This window comes from Hemitrygon akajei, unplaced genomic scaffold (assembly GCF_048418815.1).
Source record: "Hemitrygon akajei unplaced genomic scaffold, sHemAka1.3 Scf000035, whole genome shotgun sequence".
NCBI lineage: Eukaryota > Metazoa > Chordata > Chondrichthyes > Myliobatiformes > Dasyatidae > Hemitrygon > Hemitrygon akajei.
In genome coordinates, this window is record NW_027331921.1 from 4,395,637 (window position 1) to 4,417,351 (window position 21,715).

At 49.9% G+C, this 21,715-nt stretch overlaps 1 protein-coding gene across 1 annotated transcript; it reads left to right on the top strand.

Annotated features, from left to right (window-relative positions):
• The first annotated feature begins 1,434 nt into the window (after positions 1 to 1,434).
• Positions 1,435 to 20,686, top strand: LOC140720066 (uncharacterized). The gene is made up of 9 exons (XM_073034964.1): positions 1,435 to 1,522; positions 9,787 to 9,916; positions 10,788 to 10,859; positions 12,105 to 12,224; positions 14,102 to 14,218; positions 15,545 to 15,649; positions 17,271 to 17,413; positions 18,554 to 18,618; positions 19,601 to 20,686. Exons 2-9 carry the CDS (start codon positions 9,850 to 9,852, stop codon positions 19,791 to 19,793), a joined length of 882 nt encoding a protein of 293 aa, XP_072891065.1. The 5' UTR covers positions 1,435 to 1,522; positions 9,787 to 9,849; the 3' UTR covers positions 19,794 to 20,686.
• Positions 20,687 to 21,715: the final 1,029 nt, after the last annotated feature.

The window sequence follows — 21,715 nt, forward strand, 5'->3', positions numbered from 1 at the left end:
TCAGCTTCACTGTTTACTGTTGCAATTTCTCAGAGCAGACGATGGGGCAAAGCAACATTGTTCTACCTCTGCTCCAAAGCGTCTTGAAGTAAGTTCAAATGAGGAATTGAGATGTGTGATATATTCACAGCAGAGTAACACTCCCTCCTCTCCATCCCATTTCATACTTCGGGGATCAGACACACTAAGAAACTCCCTCCATAACGTTCTGTAACATTCTCCTGGGGTCAGTCACAGTCTGAATTTCCCTCCACACCGTCCCATCACACACTCCACGAGTCAGACCCAGAATCAAGGTCCTTCCACAACGTCCCATCACACACTCCCGGGGTCTGACTCAGGGTGAATCTCCCTCCGCACCGTCCCATCACACACTCCCCGTCAGACACAGAGTGAATCTTCCTCCACACCCTCCCGTCACACTCTCCCGGTGTCAGACACAGAGTGAATCTCCCTCCACGCCGTCCCATCACACACTCTACGGGTCAGACACAGAATCAAGGTCCTTCCACAACGTCCCATCACACACTCCCGGGGTCAGAAACAGGGTGAATCTCCCTCCATACTGTCCCATCACATACTACCGAGGTCAGGCACAAAGGGAATCGCCCTCCACACCGTACCGTCACACACTCCTGCAGTCAGACACATGGTGAGTCGCCCTGCACACCGTCTCATTGCACAATCCAGGTGGCAGAAACAGAGTGAATGACTCTCCACTCTCCCCCCTCCCCCCCCATCACACACTCCCGGGGTTAGACACGTGGTCAACTCCTTGCACAACGTTGGAGTTACTGCTGCTCACTTCCACCGGATATCGATTTCTCGCTTCTCAGCTTCAATACGTCTCTGTGTGTATAGGCCGGTCGTGTGGTTTAACAACATTTCCTCAGAGTGACTGGAAACTCACCACCCCTCCACAGCCCTCTTTCCACTCCCCCACCCTCCTCTGTTCTATCTGTGTTCTCACACACACTTATTATCTCTGAGACAGACACACTGTTGGAGACTGCAGGAACGCTGAAAAACTGGTGATTGGTGAGAGGGAGAGAGGGAGTGAAGAGGGAGATTGGCTCTGTGTCTGACCCCGGGAGAGTGAAAGTGGACGGTGTGAAAGCAACTTTACTCTGTGTCTAAAGCTGTTTGTATGTGCTGGAACTGTGCATTGAGATTTTGACTCAAATTCTGATCCAGGGAATGTGTTTTGGGAGAGTGTTTCAGGAATTTCTCTTTATGTCTGTCAATAGGACTATTTGATGGGAGGGTGCAGAGGGAGGTTCACTCTATTTCTAAACCGCAAAGTCTATGTGATCGGGTGGTTCGGAGCAATCATCTCTTTACAACTGACGCCGGGAATGTGTGATGGCCCGTTGTGAAAGGATCCCGATTCTGTGTCTGACTGCCGGCGGATGTAATGGACGCTGTAGAGAGAGTTCTATTTTCCAGAAAAGCCGATGGGACGAGGCAGCAATGTTCTAACTCTCTTTCAAAGCGTCTTGAAATACATTCAAAAAAGGAAGAGGTATGTGTACAGAACTTACGTACATACCAGACTGAAGCTCCCTCCACTACATCCTATTTCATACTTCGGGTGTAAGACACACAGAGCAGCTCCCTCCACATCGCCCCACCACACACTCCCGGGGTCAGTCACAGAGTAAATCTCCCACCATACCGTCCCTTCACACACTCCCGGGGTCAGACACAGAGTGAATCTCCCTCCACACCGTCCCATCATACAGTCCCGGTTTCAGACGCAGAGTGGATCTCCCTACACACCGTCCACCACACACTCCCGGGGTCAGTCACAGAGTGAATCTCCCTCCACACCGTCCCATCACACAATCCCGCGATCAGACACATGGCGAAACGCCCTTCGCACAGTCCCATCACACACTCAGACATAGAGTGAAGCTCCCTGTAAACCATCCCATCACAAACTGCCTTGTGACAGACACATGGTGAAGCTCCCTTCCCAGAGTCTGATCACACGCTCCCAATGTTAGACGCATATTGGTGCTCTCTGCACACCGTCCCAGCACACATTCCTGGTGTCAGTCACATGGCGAATCTCCATCCACACCGTCCCATCAGACAAGCCCGGTGTCAGACACAGAGCCAATCTCCATCCACCGGGCTGAGACACAGAGGGATTCTCCCTCCACACAGTCCTGTCACGCTGTACGGCGTGGGACACATGGTTAAACTCTTACCGCACCGTCGAATCAGACAGTCCCGTGGTTAGACTCAGAGTGAAGTTCCCTCCACACCGTCCGATCACACAATCCCGTGGTCAGACACAGAGTGAATCTTCCTCCAAAGCGTCCCATTACACACTCCCGTGGTCACACAAACATTGTACATCTCTCCTTTCTGTCTTATCAAATATTCCCGGTGTCAGAAACACAGTGAATCGCCCTCCACGCCGTCCCATTATACACTATCGGTTTCAGACAGCGAGTTTAACTGCCTCCATTTGCCTCATGGGAAACAGTAAAAAAAAAACAGAGAGGACAGAGAACATTTTTAAGTGGGAATGTCAGATTATGAGGCTTTAAATCTAGAACGTGCGCGTGTGCCTTGTGATGATGTTTCTGCTGGGAAATGTCCTATGGACATTTGTTCGATGTTTAGGGTTCTTTTGCGGGATATTAGGGTTAAATGTGTTCCAGTGAGAAAGATAATGTATGGTAGGGTGAAGGCACGATGGTGGCAAGTGCGGTGGAGAATCTAGTCAGGTGGAAGTAGGCAGCATGCATGAGATTTAGGAAGCAGGGATCAGATGGGTCTATTGAGGAATATTGGGTAGCAGGAAAGGAGCTTAGGAAGGAACCGAGTAGAGCACGAAGGGGGCATAAGATGGAGTTGGCGAGAAGGGTAAAGCAAAACGCCACGGAATTCTTGAACAAAAAGATGAGAGGTGTGAAGATCGGTCCGATTGGAGACAAAGGTGGGAAGATGTGCCTGGAGGCTGTGGAATAGAGCGAGGTCATCAATAATTACTTGTCTACGGTATTCATTAATGTGAGGGAACTTTTTCCGCTAAGGACAATATGAGTGAGGTTGATGTTCTGGAGCACGTTGACATTAAGGGAGAGTAGGCGCTGGTGTTGTTAAAATAATTTAGGGTGGATAATTCCCTGGGGCCTGAAGGAACAGTCCCCAAGCTGCTCCATGAGACGATGGAAAACATTCGTGAGCCTCTGGCTACGATCTTTCTGTCCTCGTTGTCCACGGGAATGGTACCGCAAGATTGCAGGGAGGCGCATATTGTCCCCTTCTTCAAATAGGTTAGTAGGGATAGTCCGGGTAATTAAAGACCAGTGACCTTACGTCTGTGGTGGGAAAGCTGTTGGAGAAGATTCTTACAGATAGGATCTATGGGCATTTAGAGAATCATGCTCTGATCAGGGACAGTTAGCATTGCTTTGCTAAGGGCAGGTCGTGTCTAAGAATAGACAATAGACAATAGGTGCGGAAGTAGACCATTCGGCCCTTCGAGCCTGCACCGCCATTTTGAGATCATGGCTGATCATCTACTATCAATACCCGGTTCCTGCCTTGTCCCCATAACCCATGATTCCCCTATCCATAAGATACCTCTCTAGCTCCTTCTTGAAAGCATACAGAGAATTGGCCTCCACTGCCTTTCGAGGCAATGCATTCAAGACCCCCACAACTCTCTGGGAGAGGAAGTTTTTCCTTAACTCTGACCTAAATGACCGACCCCTTATCCATGCCCTCTGCTACTGGATTCTCCCAGCATCTGGAAGATATTTCCTGCCTCTATCTTGCCCAATCCCTTAATAATCTTATATGTTGCAATCAGATACCCTCTCCATCTCCTTAATACCAGCGTGCACAAGCCCAGTCTCTCAAAGCTCTCTGCATAAGACAGTCCTGTCATCCCAGGAATTAACGTTGTAAATCTACGCTGCACTTCCTCTACAGCCAGGATGTCCTTGCTTAACGCTGGAGACCAAAACTGTACACAATACTCCAGGTGTGGACTCACCAGGGCCCTGTACAAATGCAAGAGGAATTCCTTGCTCTTGTACTCAATTCCCTTTGTAATAAAGGCCAAAATTCCATTAGCCTTCTTCACTGCCTGCTGCACTTACTCATTCACCTTCAGTGACTGATGAATAAGGACTCCGAGATCTGTTTGTAATACTCCCTTACCTAACTTTACACCGTTCAAAGAAGGCTGATAGAGTTCTTTAAGGAAGTGACCAGGCATTTCGATAAGGGCAGTGCAGTGGATGTAAAATGTACATGAATATTTGTAAGGCATTTTACAAGGTTCTACACGATAGGCTTATTCAGAATGTCAGAAGGCATGTGGTCAAGGGAGGTTTGTCAAGGTAGATTCTGAATTGGCTTGGGTGCAGAAAGCAGTGTGTTGAGGAGCATGTGTACATTCGGATTGGAAGGCTGTGACGAGTCGTGTCCTGCAGGGATCGGTTCTGGGACCTCTACATTGCGTGATTTTATTAACGACCTAATGTTGGGGTAGAAGGGCTGGTTGGCAAATTTGCAGATGACAAAAAGGTTGGTGGTGTTGCGGCCAGTGTAGAAAAATCTCGAAGATTGCAGAGAGCCATTGATACGATGCTGAACTGGGCTGAGAAGTGGCAAATAGTATTCAACCCGGAGAAGAGTGGGGTAGTACACTTTGGAAGAACATACTCCAATGCAGAGTAGGAAGTAAATGGCAGGATACATGGAAGTGTGGAGGACCAGAGGGATCTCGGGGATCTGTCCACGGATCCCTGAAAGTTGCCACACGGGTAGATAGTGTAGTTAAGGCAGCCAATGAAGTGTTAGTTTTCATAAGCCGAGGGTCAGAGTTTAAGAGTCGCGGCTTATTGATGCAGCTCTGTAAAACACAGGTTAGCCCACACTTGGAGTACTGCGTCCGGTTCTGCTCGCCTCACTATAGGAAGGATGTTGAATCAGTGGAAAGGGTGCAGAGGGGATTTACCAGGATGCTGCCTGGTTTAGAGAGTATGCTTTATGAGCAGAGATTAAGGGAGCTAGGTCTTTACTCTTTGGACTGAAGTAGGATGAGAGGAGACATGTTAGAGGTGTACAATATATTAAGAGGAAAAGATAGAGTGGACAGCCAGCGCCTCTTCCCCAGGACACCGCTGCTCAAAACAGGAGGACATGGCTTTATGGTCAGTGGAGCAAAGTTCAAGGGGATATTAGAGGAAGGCTTTTTACTCAGAGAGTGGTGGGTGCGTGGAATGCACTGCCTGAGTCAGTGGTGGACAACTAGACAGTTTTATGGGGTATTTAATGTGGGGTTTTATATGGGAGCAGGGTGTAAGGGTCGGCACAACATTGTAGGCCGAAGGGCCAGTACTGTGCTGTATCGTTTCCTGTTATATGTTCTATACCCGTTCAATCACACACTCCTGAGGTCAGTCACATGGTCAACTCCCTGCACAACGTTGGAGTTACTGCTGCTCTTTTCCACCGGATATCGATTTCTCGCCTCTGAGCTTCTGTACGTCTCTGTGTGTACAGGCCGGTCGTGTGGTTTCACAACATTTCCTCCCAGTGACTGCAAACTCAACACCCCTTCACAGCCTTCCCTCCCCTCCCCCTCCTTCCTCTGTTCTATCTCTGGTCTCACATACACTTATTATCACTGAGACAGACACACTGTTGGAGTCTACAGGAATGCTGAAAAATTGGTGATTGGTGAGAGGGAGAGAGGGAGTGAAGAGGGAGTTTCACTCTGTGTCTGACACCGGGACTGTGAAATTGGACGATGTGGAAGCAACTTTACTCTGTTTTCTATCGCAGTCAGTATGTGCTGGGACTGTGTTTTGGGATCTTGACTCTGTGTCTGATCCCGGGAAGGTGTTTTGGGAGAGTGTGTTAGGAACTTCTCTGTATGTCTGACAACAGGATAATTTGATGGAGAGTGCATAAGGAGCTTCACTCTTTCTCTACTCGCCGGACTCGGACGGTTAGGAGGGATCTTCACTTTACACCTGTCGCCTAGAAAGTGTGATGGTCATATGTAAGACGATGCCCATTCTGTGTCTGTCTACCCGCGGATCTAATTGACGCTGAGGAGACAGCTTCACTGTTTATTGTTCCTATTTTTCAGAGCAGACGATGGGGCGAAGGAGCTTTGTTCTGACTCTGCTGTGTCAGAGTGGTTTCACGTCATTTTCTCCCAGTGACTGCAAACTCACCACCTTTCCACAGCTCTCTTTCCACACCCCCTCCCTCCTTTGTTCTATCTCTAGGCTCACATACACTTATTATCTCTGAGACAGACACACTGTTGGAGACTACAGGAACGCTGAAAAACTGGTGATTGGTGGGAGGGAGAGAGGAAGTGAAGAGAGAGATTCACTCTGTGGCTGACCCCGGGAGTGCGTGGTGGGACGGTGTGGAGGGAGATTCAATCTGTATCTGACCCCGGGAGTGTGTGATGGGACGGTGTGGAGGGAGATTCACTCTGTGTCTGATCCCGGGAGTGAGTGATGGGACGGTGTGGAGGGATATTCACTCCGAGTCTGACCACGGAGGTGTGTGATGGGACGGTGTGGATGGAGATTCACTCTGTGTCTGACCCCGGGAATGTGTTTTGGGAGACTGTGTTGGAAACTTCTGTCTGTCTGCCAACAGGACTATTTGATGAAAGAGTGGAGAGGGAACTACACTTTCTCTCTAAACCGCCGATTCTGTGTGACTTGGCAACTGAAGCCGTGAAAGTGTGATGGGCCGGTAGGAACGATTCCCTTTTCTCTGTCTGCCTACCGGCGAATGTGAGGGACGGTGTGCGGGGAGATTCACTGTTCATTGGTCCTATTTTCCAGAGCAGACGATTGGGGGCAGCAGCATTGTTTTAACTCTGTTTGACAGCGTTTTGAATTAAATTCAAAAGTGGAAAAGATATGTGTGATAAATACACACCAGAATGATGCCCCCTCTATACTCTCCAATTACACATTCCCGGGGTCATACACAGGGTGTAACTCCCTCCATACTGTCCTATAACACTCTCCCGGTGTCAGGCACATGGTGGATCCCCCTCCCCACCGCCCAATCACAAAGTCCTGGTGTCAGACATATGGTGAATCACTTTCCACACAGCCCCATTACACACTCCCGGGACTCGACAGAGAATATAGTCCCCGCACATTTTCAAAATGCACTCTCCTGGGGTGAGACACAGAGCGAATCTCCCTCTACGCCGTTACATCACACACTCTCATGTTCAGACAGAGTTTAACTCCCTCCATTTGCCTCACTGAAAAGGATAGAATCAGAGGGTGGTACCGGAGGACTGGAGGGAGGAGAATGCTGTCCTCTTCTTCAAAAGGTTAGTAGGAATTTTCTGGATAATTATAAACCAGTGAGTCTGACGTCTGTGGTGGGAAAGTTGTTGGAAAGGATTCTTAGGGAAAGGATCTATGGGCATTTAGAGAATCATGCTCTGATCAGGGACAGTCAGCATGGCTTTGGGAAAGGCAGGTCGTGTCTAACCATCCTGATAGAGTTCTTTGAGGAGGTGACCAGGCATATAGATGAGGGTAGTGCAGTGGATCTATTTCTACACGTATTTTAGTAAGGAATTTGACACGGTTCCAATATGTAGGCATATTCAGAGAGTCAGAAGGCATGGGAACCAGGGATGTTTGGCCAGGTGGATTCAGAATTGGGTTGCCTGAAGAAGGCAGAGGGTCGTGCGGGAGGGAGTACATTCAGACTGGAGCGTTGTGACTAGTGCTGTCCCACAAGGATCGGTTCTGGAACCCCTACTTTTCGTGGGGGTAGAAGGATTGGTTGTCAAGTTTGCAGATGACGCAAAGGTTGGTGATGTTGTAGATAGTGCAGAGGATTGCCGAAGATTGCAGAGAGACATTGATAGGATGAAGAAGTGGGCTGAGAAGTGGCAGATGGAGTTCAACCCGGAGAAGTGTGAGGTGGTACACTTTGGATGGACAAACTCCAAGGCAGAGTAGAAAGTAAATGACAGGATACTTGGTAGTGTGGAGGAGCAGAGGGATCTGGGAGTACATGTCCACAGATCCCTGAAAGTCGCCTCATAGTTTAGTCGCGGCTTATTGATGGAGCTCTGTAAAACACAGGTTAGCCGAGCTAGGGCTTACTATCTGGAGAGAAGGAGGATGAGAGGAGACATGAAAGAGATGTACAAGATATTAAGAGGAATAGACGGAGTGGACATCCTGCGCCTCTTCCCCAGGACACCACTGCACAATACAAGAGGAAATGGCTTTAATGTAAGGGGGGCAGAGTTCAAAGGAGAGATTAGCGGAATGGCTGTTACTTAGGGAGTGGTTGGTGCGTGGAATGCACTGCCTGATTCTGTGTTTGAGGCACATACACTAGTGAAAATTAAGAGACTACTACACAGGCATATGAGGGAATTTACGTTGAGGCTTTATATGGGTCGGCAAAACATTGTAGGCCGAAGGGCCAGAAATGTGCTGCATCGTTTTCTGTTCTATGTTCTGTACCGTCCCATCACACACTCCCGGGGTCAGACACGTGGTCAACTCCTTGCACAACGTTGGTGTTACTGCTGCACATTTCCACCGGATATCGATTTCTCGCTTCTGAGCTTCTCTACGTCTCTCTGTGAACAGGCCGGTCGTGTGATTTCACACCATTTCCACCCAGTGACTGGAAACTCACCACCCCTCCACAGCCCTCTTTCCATTCCCCCACCCTCCTCTGTTCCACTTCTGGTCTCTCAGACACACTTATAATCTCTGAGACAGACTCTCTGTTGGAGACTACAGGAACGCTGAAAAACTGGGAGTGAAGAGGGAGATTCGATCTGTTTCTGAATCCGTTAATGTGTTATAGGACTGTGAGGCGGCATATTAGCTCTGTTTGTGACCCTGGGACTGTGCAATGGGACGGTATGGAAGGAGCTGCACTTATGTCTGATCCCGGGAGTGTTTGTTCGGCCGATGCCGAGGCTCTCTCTCTCTCTCTCTCTCTCTCTTTTTCTCTCTCTCTCTCCTCTCTCTCTCTCTCTCTCTCTCTCTCCTCTCTCTCTCTCTCTCTCTCCTCTCTCTCTCTCTCTCTCTCTCACACACACACACAGACACACACACACCCATACGCACACACAGACACACACACACTCACTCACATACACACATCCAGACACACACAGACATCCACACACCCACACACCCACACACTCACACACACACACACATCCAGACGCACACAGACACCCACACACCCACACACCCACACACTCACACACACACACAACCGCTACAGCACATCGCCTCCAGCACTATCACCCCTTTATCCAATACCCTCACCCCCATTTCCTTTCACTTCCCCCTTCGCTTTCAGTGAAGGATGTGAGATAGAAAGGCAGAGGAGACAGAGGGAGTGGAGGAAAAAGCAGAGAGCTGGAGAGATTGGCGAAATTGAATCTTTCCAACAATCCTCCCTTTCTATTTCTACCCCTCTCTCTACATTCCCTCCCAGTTTTTGCCCTCCCCTTCTTTCAGTGATACCCTTTTCTAACCCCTGTAATTCACGATTCTATTTTCCGCCAAACCATAACCTTCCCCTCGCTCTCCCTCCCTCTGTTTCTCTCCACTTGCACTACTCTTCTCCCCGCGCCACTCTAATCGCTACAGACTACCCCCTCTCACACCCTCAATCTCCCTCGTCCCCAGCGCTTCCTCTCTCTGCTGTCGGCTCCTCTCCTCTTCGGCTGCTCATCCGGTGTTTGCTGGTCTCGTTCTGATCCACTTGTCAACACAGGCTTCCTCTGACAACGGTTGCTTCTCCTCGCTGAGCTCAGAGACGCAGAGAGCCATCGACAGGATGGCCAAGAGCGAGACCTACATGAAAAAGCAGCTCGTAAAACCGGACTCACTGTCTCCATCGGGAGGTGAGTGGGGCAGAGATGGAGTAAGGGAGTTTCAGTCTCTTTCTAACCCGGGGAGTTTGTAATGGCGGGAGTAGAGGGAGCTTCACTCTGTGTCTGACTCCGTTAGTGTGTGATGGGACGGAGTGGAGGGAGCGTCACTCCTTTTCTGATCACGGGACTGTATAATATAAACCATATAACAACCATATAACAATTACAGCACGAAAGCAGGCCGTCTCGGCCCTTCCAGTCCGTGCCGAACGCTTACTCTCACCTAGTCCCACTGGCCCGCACGCAGCACATAAACCTCCATTTCTTTCATATGCATATGCCTATCCAATTTCACTTTAAATGACAATACCGTACCTGCCTCTAACACTTCTACTGGAAGCTCGTTCCATACAGCTACCACTGTCTGAGTAAATAAAATCCGCCTCCTATTATTCTTAAACTTTTGCCCCCTAACTCTCAAATCATGTCCTCTTGTTCGAATCTCCACTACTCTCAATGGAAAAAAGCCTATCCACGTCAACTCGATCTATCCCCCTCATAATTTTATATACCACTGTCAAGTCCACCCCCCCCCTCAAACTTGTACGTTCCAAAGCGCAATCTGTCCCCCATTATGGTACAGAGTGAAGGAAGATTTAACTCTGTGTCTGACCCCGGGAGTGTGTGATTTGACGGTGTGGAGGGAGCTTCACTCTGTGTCTAACCCCGGGAGTGTGTGATGGGACGGTGTGGAGGGAGATTCACTCTGTGTCTGACCACAGGAGTGTGTGATGGGACGGTGAGGAGGGAGATTCACTTTGTGTCTGACCCCGGATGTGTTTGATGGGACGGTTTAGAGGGAGCCTCACGCTGTTTCTGACTCTCACTGTTCTGTCCCCAGCTAAACCTGATGTATCGTATGTGGAACTTCATTTCAAATCCCTCTCTGTTCCCCGGGTCCGGACGAATGGAGGTCAGTTTCACTTTACTGGTTTGACTCTGATCAGCTGATGTGAATCTTCCTGTCGAGAAATCTCATCCCAAGCGCAGTTGACCCTGATTGTTCCCTGTTAGACAATAGGTCAGGAGCAATGCGTGCGAGACTGGATGAGAGACGTGCTCTATGGGAGGGTGTCTGAGGAGGGAGCGCTCTGGGAAGGGTCGGGGTGGAGGCAGAGCAACAGGCGGGTTGTATAGAGGGAGGGCTGAGAAAAGGAATGAGAGACGGGCTCTATGGGAGGGTCAGTGAGGAATGAGCGCTGTGGGAAGGGTCGGGTTGGAGGCAGAGCAACAGGCGGTGTTGTATAGAGGGAGGGCTGTAAAAATGGAATGAGAGAAGGGCTCTATGGGAGGGTCGGTGAGGAAGGAGCGCTCTGGGAAGGGTCGGGGCGGAGGCAGAGCCACAGGAGGGGTGGTACAGTGGGAAGGCTGTGGAAAGGAATGAGAGACGGGCTCTATGGGAGGTTCGGTGAGGAAGGAGCGCTCTGGGAAGGGTCGGGGCGGAGGCAGAGCCACAGGCGGGGTAGTACAGTGGGAGGGCTGTGGAAAGGAATGAGGAGTTTCTCTGGGTGGGGTCGGTGCAGAAAATCCCATGAATTTTTTTGTGTGGTGGGCGTACCGTGAGAGGGGTTTAAACTGGGGGCACTGAGGGGAGCTGTGTGATGGGGCGGGTGCGGGAGTAGGGAGTGCTGTGGCATGGCCGGTGAGCAGGAGACACCTTGGGAAGAGTGGCGAGGAGGGAGGAGAGTGGCAAGGGTCAGTAAGAAACGATAACTTTATAAAATGTGTATAACACTGACCCCGTTCTAAACCAACTCTCTCAACACTCTTTCTCCTCTCTCTCCCCTGCCTCCCTCTTTCTTCCCCTATCTCTCACACACTGATCCTCTCCCATCCTCTTTTCTTCCTCCACTATTTCCTTTCCCTACCGCACCCTCTCACGCTTTCCCCCCTTTCCCAACACTTCTCTCTGTCTTTTGCACATCTCTGCCCTTCTACGACTCCTGCTCTCTCCGTTGACATTCCCCTCTATCTACTTACCTTTCCCCATTCTCCCCTTTCCCACACTCTCTGCTCCCTCTCTTTCACATTCCCCCGATTACCCCTCTCTCCCTCTCGCTTACTCCTCTCTCTCCTCTGCTGTCTCTTCTCTATTTCCCTAATTCTCTACCGCTGTCTCATTCTCTCCCTGACCGGCCTGTCCGACTTTCTCTCCCAGATGGTCCGATCTCCACCTACTCAGAGATGAACTTTCGAAGAGACGATCCCCTCATCGATGAGGAAGAGGGTGCTCACATCACCTCGGGACCCGGAGGGATGCCAACTACTATACAAACAGGTCAGTGTTCACAATAGTGACGCCATTCTGGAAGCGTCAGGTGTCATTTGCCCAAGTGTTTCAAATTTTCATTCATCTGCCTCGACCACTTCACTGCGAGCTCGTACCACCTCCTGTCTGTGATGTGTATAAATCATCTGGTTGAAACTGTAGATGGGTGTGTTTGTGAGTTGCACATGATGTGAAGATGGGTACTCTTGTGGATCATGTTGAAAACTGCCAAATTGAAAAGTTCAATCAGTCACAGATCCGGCTGGAGAATGTAAGAGTTTAGCCCGTCATGTATCCGATTTGTGGAAAAAGAACAAAAACTGGGCAGACAATAATACAACTGTGAAAAAATAATAAACTCTGAATCCAGACGGCCGATTCCCCATGGATCCCCTGTATCATAATCCTCTGGATAAGCTTCCCCAGAGGGACCCAGTCAAGCTCCCAAATGAAGTTGACGGAGACAAGACCCACGACTCCAACTTCATTAATCGCATAGGAGAGAGTAAAACACCTCAGGAATCAGTCAGACACTTCTCAGCCTTTGCCGAGTCAAGGAATTTGGACTCTCAGCGATTACGGCTGAAAGTAACTGAGGATGTCAGTGACTTGGACCACGGGATTAAATCTCATGGACCTGATGGAAAGCAGCCTCGGGTTCTGAAGGAAGTAGGCAGAGAGATTGCCGAGGCTTCAACAATGATCTTTCAGGAATCGATAGAGTATTTGGATTTTCAGAAGGCCTTTGACAATATACCGCACATGAGGCTGCCTGGAAGATGAGAGCCCGTAAAATTACAGGGAAGTTTCTAGCACGAGGGGAGCATTGGTTGATTGGTAGAAAAGAGAGAGTAGGAATGAAGGGATCCTATTTTGGCTGCCTGCCGGTTACAAGTGGAGTTCCACAGGGGTCGGTGTTGGGACCGCTGATTTCGACAATGTCTTTCAAAGACTTGTGCAGAATTTGCAAAGATAGGTGGAGGAGTGGGCAGTGTTGAGGAAACAGAGGGCGTACAGAGGGACGCAGATAGTTTAGGGGAATGGGCAAAGAAGAGGCAAATGAGACACAATTTTGGAAAGTGTATGGTCGTGCACTTTGGAAGATGAAATAAACAAGCAGACTATTATGAAGATGGTGAGATAATTCAAAATGAAGAGTTGCAAAAGCATTTGGGAGTAGTTTTGCAAGAGACCCTAAAGGTTAACCCCCAAGTTCAGTTGGTGGTGAAGACAGCGAATGAAATGTTGACATTCAGGTACAGAATATAAGAGCAGGGATGTGATGTTGAGGCACCAAAAGGCACCGTGAGACCACACTGAGAGTATTGTGTGCAGCTTTGGGCTTCTCATAAATACTGACATTGGAAAGGGTTCAGAGAAGATTCAGGAAAATACCTCCAGGAATGAGAGGGTCGCTGTATGAGGATCATCCGGCAGCTCTAGAGCTATATTCCTTGGAGATCAGGAGAATGACGGGGCCTCTCATAGAAATTTACCGAATCTTCAAAGTCTGGAGAGATTAGATATGGAAATGTTATTTCCAATGGTAAGCGATTCTAGGGCAAGTGGCCACGACTTTCCGATTGAACGACGTCCTTTTTGATCTGAGATGCGGAGAAATTACTTTATTCAGAGGTTGTTAAATCGGTGAAATTTTTTGACACGAGCGGCTGTGAAAGCCAAATTATTTGGTGCATTTAACGCTGAGAGAGATAGGCTCTTGATTAGCCCGGGCATTAAAGGGTATCGGCAGTAGGCACGGGAGTGGGGATGACTGGAAGAATTACATTTGCCCATGATTGAATGGCGGGGCAGACTCGATGGCCCAAATGTCCTCCTTCTGCTATTGTATCTTATAGTCTCATGGTCTTGTGGTGTCTCCACAGCTGCTCATGGACAACAATCGAAAGTGAAGATCGGCAATAGACCGTACCGTCTGATCTGTCTACTCTGCCTAGTTACGTCCGCCCTCATCGTGACAGTGGCTGGTCTCTTGATCCACAGTGAGTGGAACGGTGTCCCGGTGGAGTCAGACCATAAGTAAAGGGAGAGGAATGAATTGTTATTGTAAAACACCACAGTGACACCGACACGCCCCTTACCGTAACACCGATTAAAATCCCATCACCACAACACTGACACACCCCGAACCGAGATAAAGACACGGCCTTTACCGGAACACAATCAAGACTCGTCCTGACACCGACACGCCATTCACTCTACCATGAACAACACTGTCGCGGTCACGACCTTCAACGAGACACAAGAACACTCCTGACCGCGACACTGGCACGAACATCGCCGTGACACACACATGTCAGTCACACTGACCGCAACGCTCCCCTCACTGTAACATAGATATGCCTCTGACGGTATTCCTGATAAACTGCTCAAGGCGACACCGAAACACACCTCACAGTGACAGCGACACGCCCTTCACCGTGACACTGAGGTACCGTACACCGTGACACCTTCACGCTCCTCAATGTGATCCGCTCCGCCCCGCACCGTGACAAAGACTCAGAAGTCACTGTAATACCCCTTACCGAGACAGTATCACCCCTCAACATAACACCGATGTACCACTCATTGAGGCACTTACCCACACCTCACCCTGACACAGGCAAACCCATGAACTGATACCGACAGCTGAATCCACAATGACACCGGCATAGTACTCTCCGTGACACCGTCGGACAGCTCAGCGTGACATTCTCACACACACCATGGCCATGACATGTCACTCACCGTGAAACAGATATACCCCGCTCTGTGAGACCAGCACACCCCACACCATGACACAGATACTCCACCAACCGTGATCCCACCAACCCCTCACCATTACATTTCCCTCGCCTTGACATCGAGATACACTTCATTCCGATCCGGCACACCTCCCGCCGGGGCACAGAAACCTCTATCATAGTGAGACCGAAACGTCCCTCACAGAAACCGGACATGCCCCGCACGATACTGTCGTAGACCCCCATTGTAACAACAACAGAACCGTCACCGGGACATTGATAATTCCTCAGCGAGACACAGCGTGACACAGCTCAACGTGGCGCCGACGCCTCTCACTGTGCCACAAGAACATCCTTCACTGTTCCACGCTTCACCGTGACACTGACACAACACTCTCTGTGACCCGTTCGTTAGCGTGACACTGACTCACTTGTCACAGCAAACGCTAAACATCCTTCAATATGTTTCACAGTATCACAGATACGTAAGCCTAAAGTCAGCTCCGACCGAAAATTACCATGAGTTAAACTCCTCCCTTCAATCCAAGCTTTCCTCGCTCAACTCTAATCTGTCTTTTCTTAAAGGAATGCACAGCGATCTCCGTCACCAGTTCACTGAGATGGAAACGAAGTACGGATCTGTCAACGAAACCAAGGCTCAAATCTGTGAATTTTTGACCAGCAGAAAAGGTGAGGCATCACCTCCCTCTTTAACCCGCTCCCCATCACAGGGCAGGCATGGAGAGAGGAAGCGTCACTTTGTGCGTGGAATCTGGAGCGTGTAAAGAGATAGTATGGAGGATGATTCACTCTGTGTCTGACCACAGGAGTGTGTGATAGGACGGTGTGGAGGGATATTCACTCTGTGTCTGACCCTGGGAGTGTGTGATGGGACGGTGCGGAGGGAGATTCACTTTGTGTCTGACCCCTGGAGTGTATGATGGGACGGTGTGGAGGGAGCTTCACTCTGAGTCTGACCCCGGGAGTGTGAGATGGGACGGTGTGGAGGGAGATTCACTCTGTGTCTGACCCCGGGAGTGTGTGATGGGACGGTGTGGAGGGAGCTTCACTCTGTGTCTGACCCCGGGAGTGTGTGATGGGACGGTGAGGAGGGAGATTCACTCTGTGTCTGACACCGGGAGTGTGTGATGGGACGGTGTGGAGGGAGATTCACTCTCTGTCTGACCCCTTGAGTGTGTGATGGGACGGTGTGGAGGGAGATTCACTCTGTGTCTGACCCCGGGAGTGTGTGATGAGACGGTGTGGAGGGAGTAACACCCAGAATCTGACTCCGGAAGTGTGACAGGACGTTGTGCAAGAAGCCGCACTCCACATCTGACCGCTGGAATGAGTGATGAGGACATGGAGTTAGTGAATGGTGTCATGGGAAACGGAGAAAGAGCTTCACTCCATGTCTTTCTCCGGTTGTCAGGAATCGGTTGCTACTGAAAGAGCTACACTGTGTCTGATTCCTGGAGTATGCGAATGGACACTGTGACAGCTGCTGAACTCTGTGTCGCACTCTGGGAATGTGTGAAGGCACGTTGTGGAGGGAGCTTCACTCTGTGTCTGGCTGCAAGATCGTGTGATTTGACAGTAACCAGCGTGCGGTCTAAACCTGTGTGTGTGTGTGTGTGTGTGTGTGTGTGTGTGTGTGTGTGTGTGTGTGTGTGTGTGTGTGTGTGTGTGTGTGTGTGTGTGTGTGTGTGTGTTTGTGCGTGAGTGTGTGTGTGTGTGTGTGTGAGAGAGAGAGAGAGAGAGGGAGAAAGAGATTCACTCTGTGTCTGACCCCGGGAGAGTGCAGAGTGTGGGGGAAACTTCACTCTGCACGCTGGTTCCGACCCAGAGGCTGTGTGACAAGGAACAGTCGAGTGGACTCCAGTCCACTTCAGGGGTCTCTGATGGGACGGTGTGGAGGGAGCGGAGCTCTGTTTCTGACACACTGAGTGTGTGATGGGATAATGTGTCGCGAGGATCAATCTGTGTCCTGCTCCGTGAGTGTATCAGGGGAGTGTACAGATAGCCTCAATCTGTGCCTGATTGGAGAGTCTATGATGGATGATGTGGTGGGAACTTCACTCTGTGCCTGAACTTGAGAATCTGTGATGGGCCGTTGTGCAGGAAACTTCATTCTGTGTCCTTCTCCAGGTGTGTGCGATAGGAAAGTGTGGAATGAGATTCACTCTGTACCTTGAATCCGTGAGTGTGTGACGGATGGTTTGGAGGGAAGGTCACTGTGCCTGATCCTTGGTAATGTGCGATTGGACGGTGTGGGGAGAGATTCACTTTGTTCCTTTCTCCTAATTTCCAGAGCAAACCTGTTCCAAGGACTTTGTCACAAATATTGACCGGCGTTATTACGTATCCAAATTTGCAACATCTTTCCGCAAAGCGATGCAAGAATGTTCAAAGCGTGAATCAATTCTTCTCGAAATCAGTTCGAGGGATGAAGCGGTATGTGCCACAGCACGGGAAGATCCCACAGTAACACAGGAATCATCACACACCCTCCGACACACAGTGAATCTCCCTTCACACCATCCCATCACACACTCCCGGGGTCAGACACAGAGTGAATTTCCCTCCACACCGTCCCATCACACTCTCCAGGGTCAGACAGAGAGTGAATCTCCCTCCACACCGTCCCATCACACACTCCCGGGGTCAGAGACAGAGTGAATCTCACTCCACACCGTCCCATCACACACTCCCGGGGTCAGACACAGAGAGAATATCCCTCCACACCGTCGCATCACACACTCCCGCGGTGGGACACAGAGTGAATCTCCCTTCACACCGTCCCATCACACACTCCCGGGCTCAGACACAGAGTGAATATCCCTCCACACCGTCCCATCACACACTCCCGCGTTCAGACACAGAGTGAATCTCCATCCACACCGTCCCATCACACACTCCCGGGGTCAGACACAGAGTGAATATCCCTCCAGAGCGTCGCATCACACACTCCTGGGGTCAGACACAGAGTGAATCTCCCTTCACACCGTCCCAACACACACTCCCGGGATCAGAGACAGAGTGAATATCTCTCCACACCGTCCGATCACACACTCCCGCTGTCAGACACAGAGTGAATCTTCCTTCACACCGTCCCATCACACACAAACGGGGTCAGACACAGAGTGAATCTCCCTCCACACCATCTCATCACACGCTCCCGGTGTCAGACACAGTGTGAATCCCCCTCCACACCATCTCATCACACACTCCCGGGTTCAGACACAGAGTAAAGCTACCTCCACACCTCCCTATCACACACTCCCGGGGTCAGACACAGAGTGAATCTCCATCCACACCGTCCCATCACACACTCCCGGGGTCAGACACAGAGTGAATATCCCTCCACACCGTCCCATCACACACTCCTGTAGTCAGACACAGAGTGAATATCCCTCCACACCGTCCCATCACACACTCCCGGGGTCAGACACAGAGTGAATCGCACTCCACACCTCCCCATCACACACTCCCGCGGTCAGACACAGAGTGAAGCTACCTCCACACCGTCCTATCACACACTCTCGTAAACATTTTTCGATTCTCGGCATTAATCAAAGTAATTTAATTTTACAGAATTTTGTTATCTGCTCTCTTATCCGCCGAAACGTTACTTACTGGATTAGACAATGCGAGACCGGGTGAGATTTGGACTGATCTGTGGAGTGGGATTTGGGGAATGACACTGGCTTAAGGGGAGAAAATGGGATTTGTTTACGGACTGAAGTAGTTTTGTGAGAAGGGGGTGGGGTACTGGAGTTTGTTGTCGGGAGAGGATGATACAAGGTGAATATTTTAGGGAGCGATACGTGTCTGTCGCGGGACAGGACAGTGAAATATTTTGACGATAGTCAGTGGGCTCCGGGGTTTATTTTGGTGACTGAAGCAGGGCCGTGGGGATTGGGAGATGCAGTGGAATTAGTTTGGAGTCTGACACAGATCTGTAGGGAGCAGAAGGCAGAGTCGGATTGGTTTGGCGACAGGCCTTACTCTGTGATAGAGAGTTATGCAGCAGGATCAGTTTGGGGTCTGACACTGATCTGGGGGGAGAGAGTGGGACAACTGGATTAGTTTGGAGACCGACAAGCCGATGTAGGTGAAGAGTCGGTCAGGGTGTCCAGATTGCCGACTGAAGCAGGGCTGAGGGAACGGTGAGAGGCAATCGGATTAACCTGCAGACGGGCATAAACTGTCGGGAGGGATAGGAGCCGTGTGATGGATTTGGGTGACCGACAGAGGGTTGGAGGATCTGATTGTGCCGATGGGATTAATTCCGGAACGGCGTATGCCTGCGGGGTGCAGGGTGTTTCGGATATTTGGATTTGTTTGGTGACTGAAATAGATCTGACGGGATCAATGGGTGTGTTCGATTCGCTTTGGGACTGCCACAGGACTGTGGAGACCGCGGGACGATGGGCCGGAGGCTGTGGGGGAGGTGGTTTGTTGGATTAATTTGGTGACTGACACAGAGCAGTAGGGAGTCATTGGGACACTGGAATTATTTTGGGAACGACACAGGGCTGTGGTGATTGCCCGGATTTAATGGGATTAGTTTGGCGACGGGCTCGTGTTCCGCCGGATCTGTTTCGTCTCTGTTCACATTTTTTAACCATTTATTGATAGGGATGATGCCACTGGTCTACTGTACAATGTGTCCTCCGGAAGGGCCTCCTGCAGTGCATGCACATCGAGTGGAGGGAGTGGCAATTGCCTTAATGATAATCACCGTTTCATCTGCGAGTATTCTGCCCCCTGCTGGCCGGATATTCCTGAAAAGATCCAGCTTCTCTGTCAACAGCCCGGAGAGCCGACTTGAATCAAATGATTACCCTGTCTTTCCCTTCCTTATCTCTCCTCCACTCTCACTCAGCCCATCCACTCAAAATCCTCCCTGCAGTCTCTGACCCTACCTGTTACTCTATTCTCCTGTTTTTGCAACCCATTTCTCCCCACCACACATGGAAAACCCCGATCTCCATCTATCCCCTTCTTTCTAGCCACCCCTCCCCCATCCCGCTCTTCCTCACTCCTTCTAACGTTCTGTCTACCCCCTTTCCTCATCCTACTTCCTCGATCTTTCTCCGCTCGCTATTTCACCACTCCCTCTTCCAACCTCTTTATATTGCCCTCCTTTTCCCCCCTTTCTACTGCACTCTCCTTCTCCACTCCGTTCCCTCTAACACCTGCGTCCCTCTGATCTCGCTCTTTCTATCTCCTCTCCACCCACTCTCACCTAAATCCTGTCCCGTCTGGGTCTCGATACCCCAGCTCTGTGTGAAAGTCTGTGCGCATACCGTCTGTCTGTGCCCCTCTTGAGTTTATGCAACTCTGTAAGGTTACAGCTACGCTCCAGGGAATGAAGACCCCGTCCTCTCTCCATCTCCGTTACACGAGTCCCAGCAATATTCCTGTAAATCTCCCTGTACATTCTTTCCGGCTCACTGGCATTTTACCCAGAGCAGGGCGACCAAAACTGTGCGGGCTCACTGACGTCCTACACCACGGCAACGTGACCTCCCGACACCTGTACTCAGTGCCCAGACCAGTGAAGACCAGCGGGCCAAGTGTCCTGTCCACTCGCATCGGGTGTTTCCTACTGGGATCTCCATTTGATTTATTGTCTGAGACTTACATGGCCTAGAATTTCTCTTTTTGCCCCATCAGTGCGGCGCAAGAATGTAAAATTAATGTAAACTACAAATATTAATAAATAACGCAAAAATGTGGAGTTAGTTCTCGTGCGTTGAAAGATGTGATGGCGCAGTGGAAGTAGATGTCCCATTGCCTCTCTGTGTTTTGGAATTTCTCCCCGTTTAGGCAATAGCCCGCACATTTATTTCTACAACCAATGTGCACGACCAGGCATTTTCCAATATTGTGTTTCATTTGCCAATTTGTTGAACATTCTACTGATCTGTCTGTCCTTCTGCATCCTGCCTTTCTACTGGTTGGTAAGCTGATGGAGAAGATCAACAAAAATGAACCATTTCACGCTTATCCGGGTTGAACATCTGCCACTTTCTTGCTCAGTTTTGCATCCTACCAGTGTCCAGCTGTTACCTCTGACAGCCCCCCATGCAACACCTTCAACCTTTGTGTTATCAGCAAACGTGCAAACCCATCCCTCCACTCCCTCATCCAGGTCATTTATAAAAATCACGAAGAATAAGGGCCCCAGAAGAGATCCCCGAGACACTCCACTGGTGACCGACCTCCATGCAGAATATGACCCGTCTGAAAGCACGCTTTACCTTCTGTGGGCAATGTCCTCTTTGTTCCTATGCCGCCTTACGTTTTCAGTTAGCCTTTCACGGGTTACCTTATCAAATGCCTTGCTGAAATCCATATATATTACATCTACTTCTCTTCCTTCATCAATGTGTTTAATCACATCCTCAAAAAATTCAATCCGGCTTTTAAGGCACGACCTGCCCTTTAAAAAAGCCATGCTGACTACTCCTCGAGTTTAGTTTATAAATTGGATGAATGCCAATATGTTTGGCGTCAGGAATTATCTGCCAAGTGCGGATTCGGCCAGGTTGTTTTCTGGCAAAGATGTACCTGCTAAGTTGGAGCCCAGGCGCTGTTTCATAAGAATTGTGGGAGGTTTGGAAGGAGAGAGGAACTTCAGTCTAGAGAATTGGGGACCACACACTGTGAATGGGGAAGGGTGCTGGATAACCAAGGGGCGGAGCAGATAGGAGTTGGGACTGGGTTTGACGTTTCGGAGATTCCTGA

Excerpts from the sequence above, each read along its gene's own strand:
- LOC140720066 (XM_073034964.1), top strand. The coding sequence starts at position 9,850 with ATGGCCAAGAGCGAGACCTACATGAAAAAGCAGCTCGTAAAACCGGAC. Across the intron at positions 9,917-10,787 it reads CTCACTGTCTCCATCGGGAG|CTAAACCTGATGTATCGTAT; the intron begins GTGAGTGGGGCA and ends TTCTGTCCCCAG. Across the intron at positions 18,619-19,600 it reads ATTAGACAATGCGAGACCGG|GGATGATGCCACTGGTCTAC; the intron begins GTGAGATTTGGA and ends ATTTATTGATAG.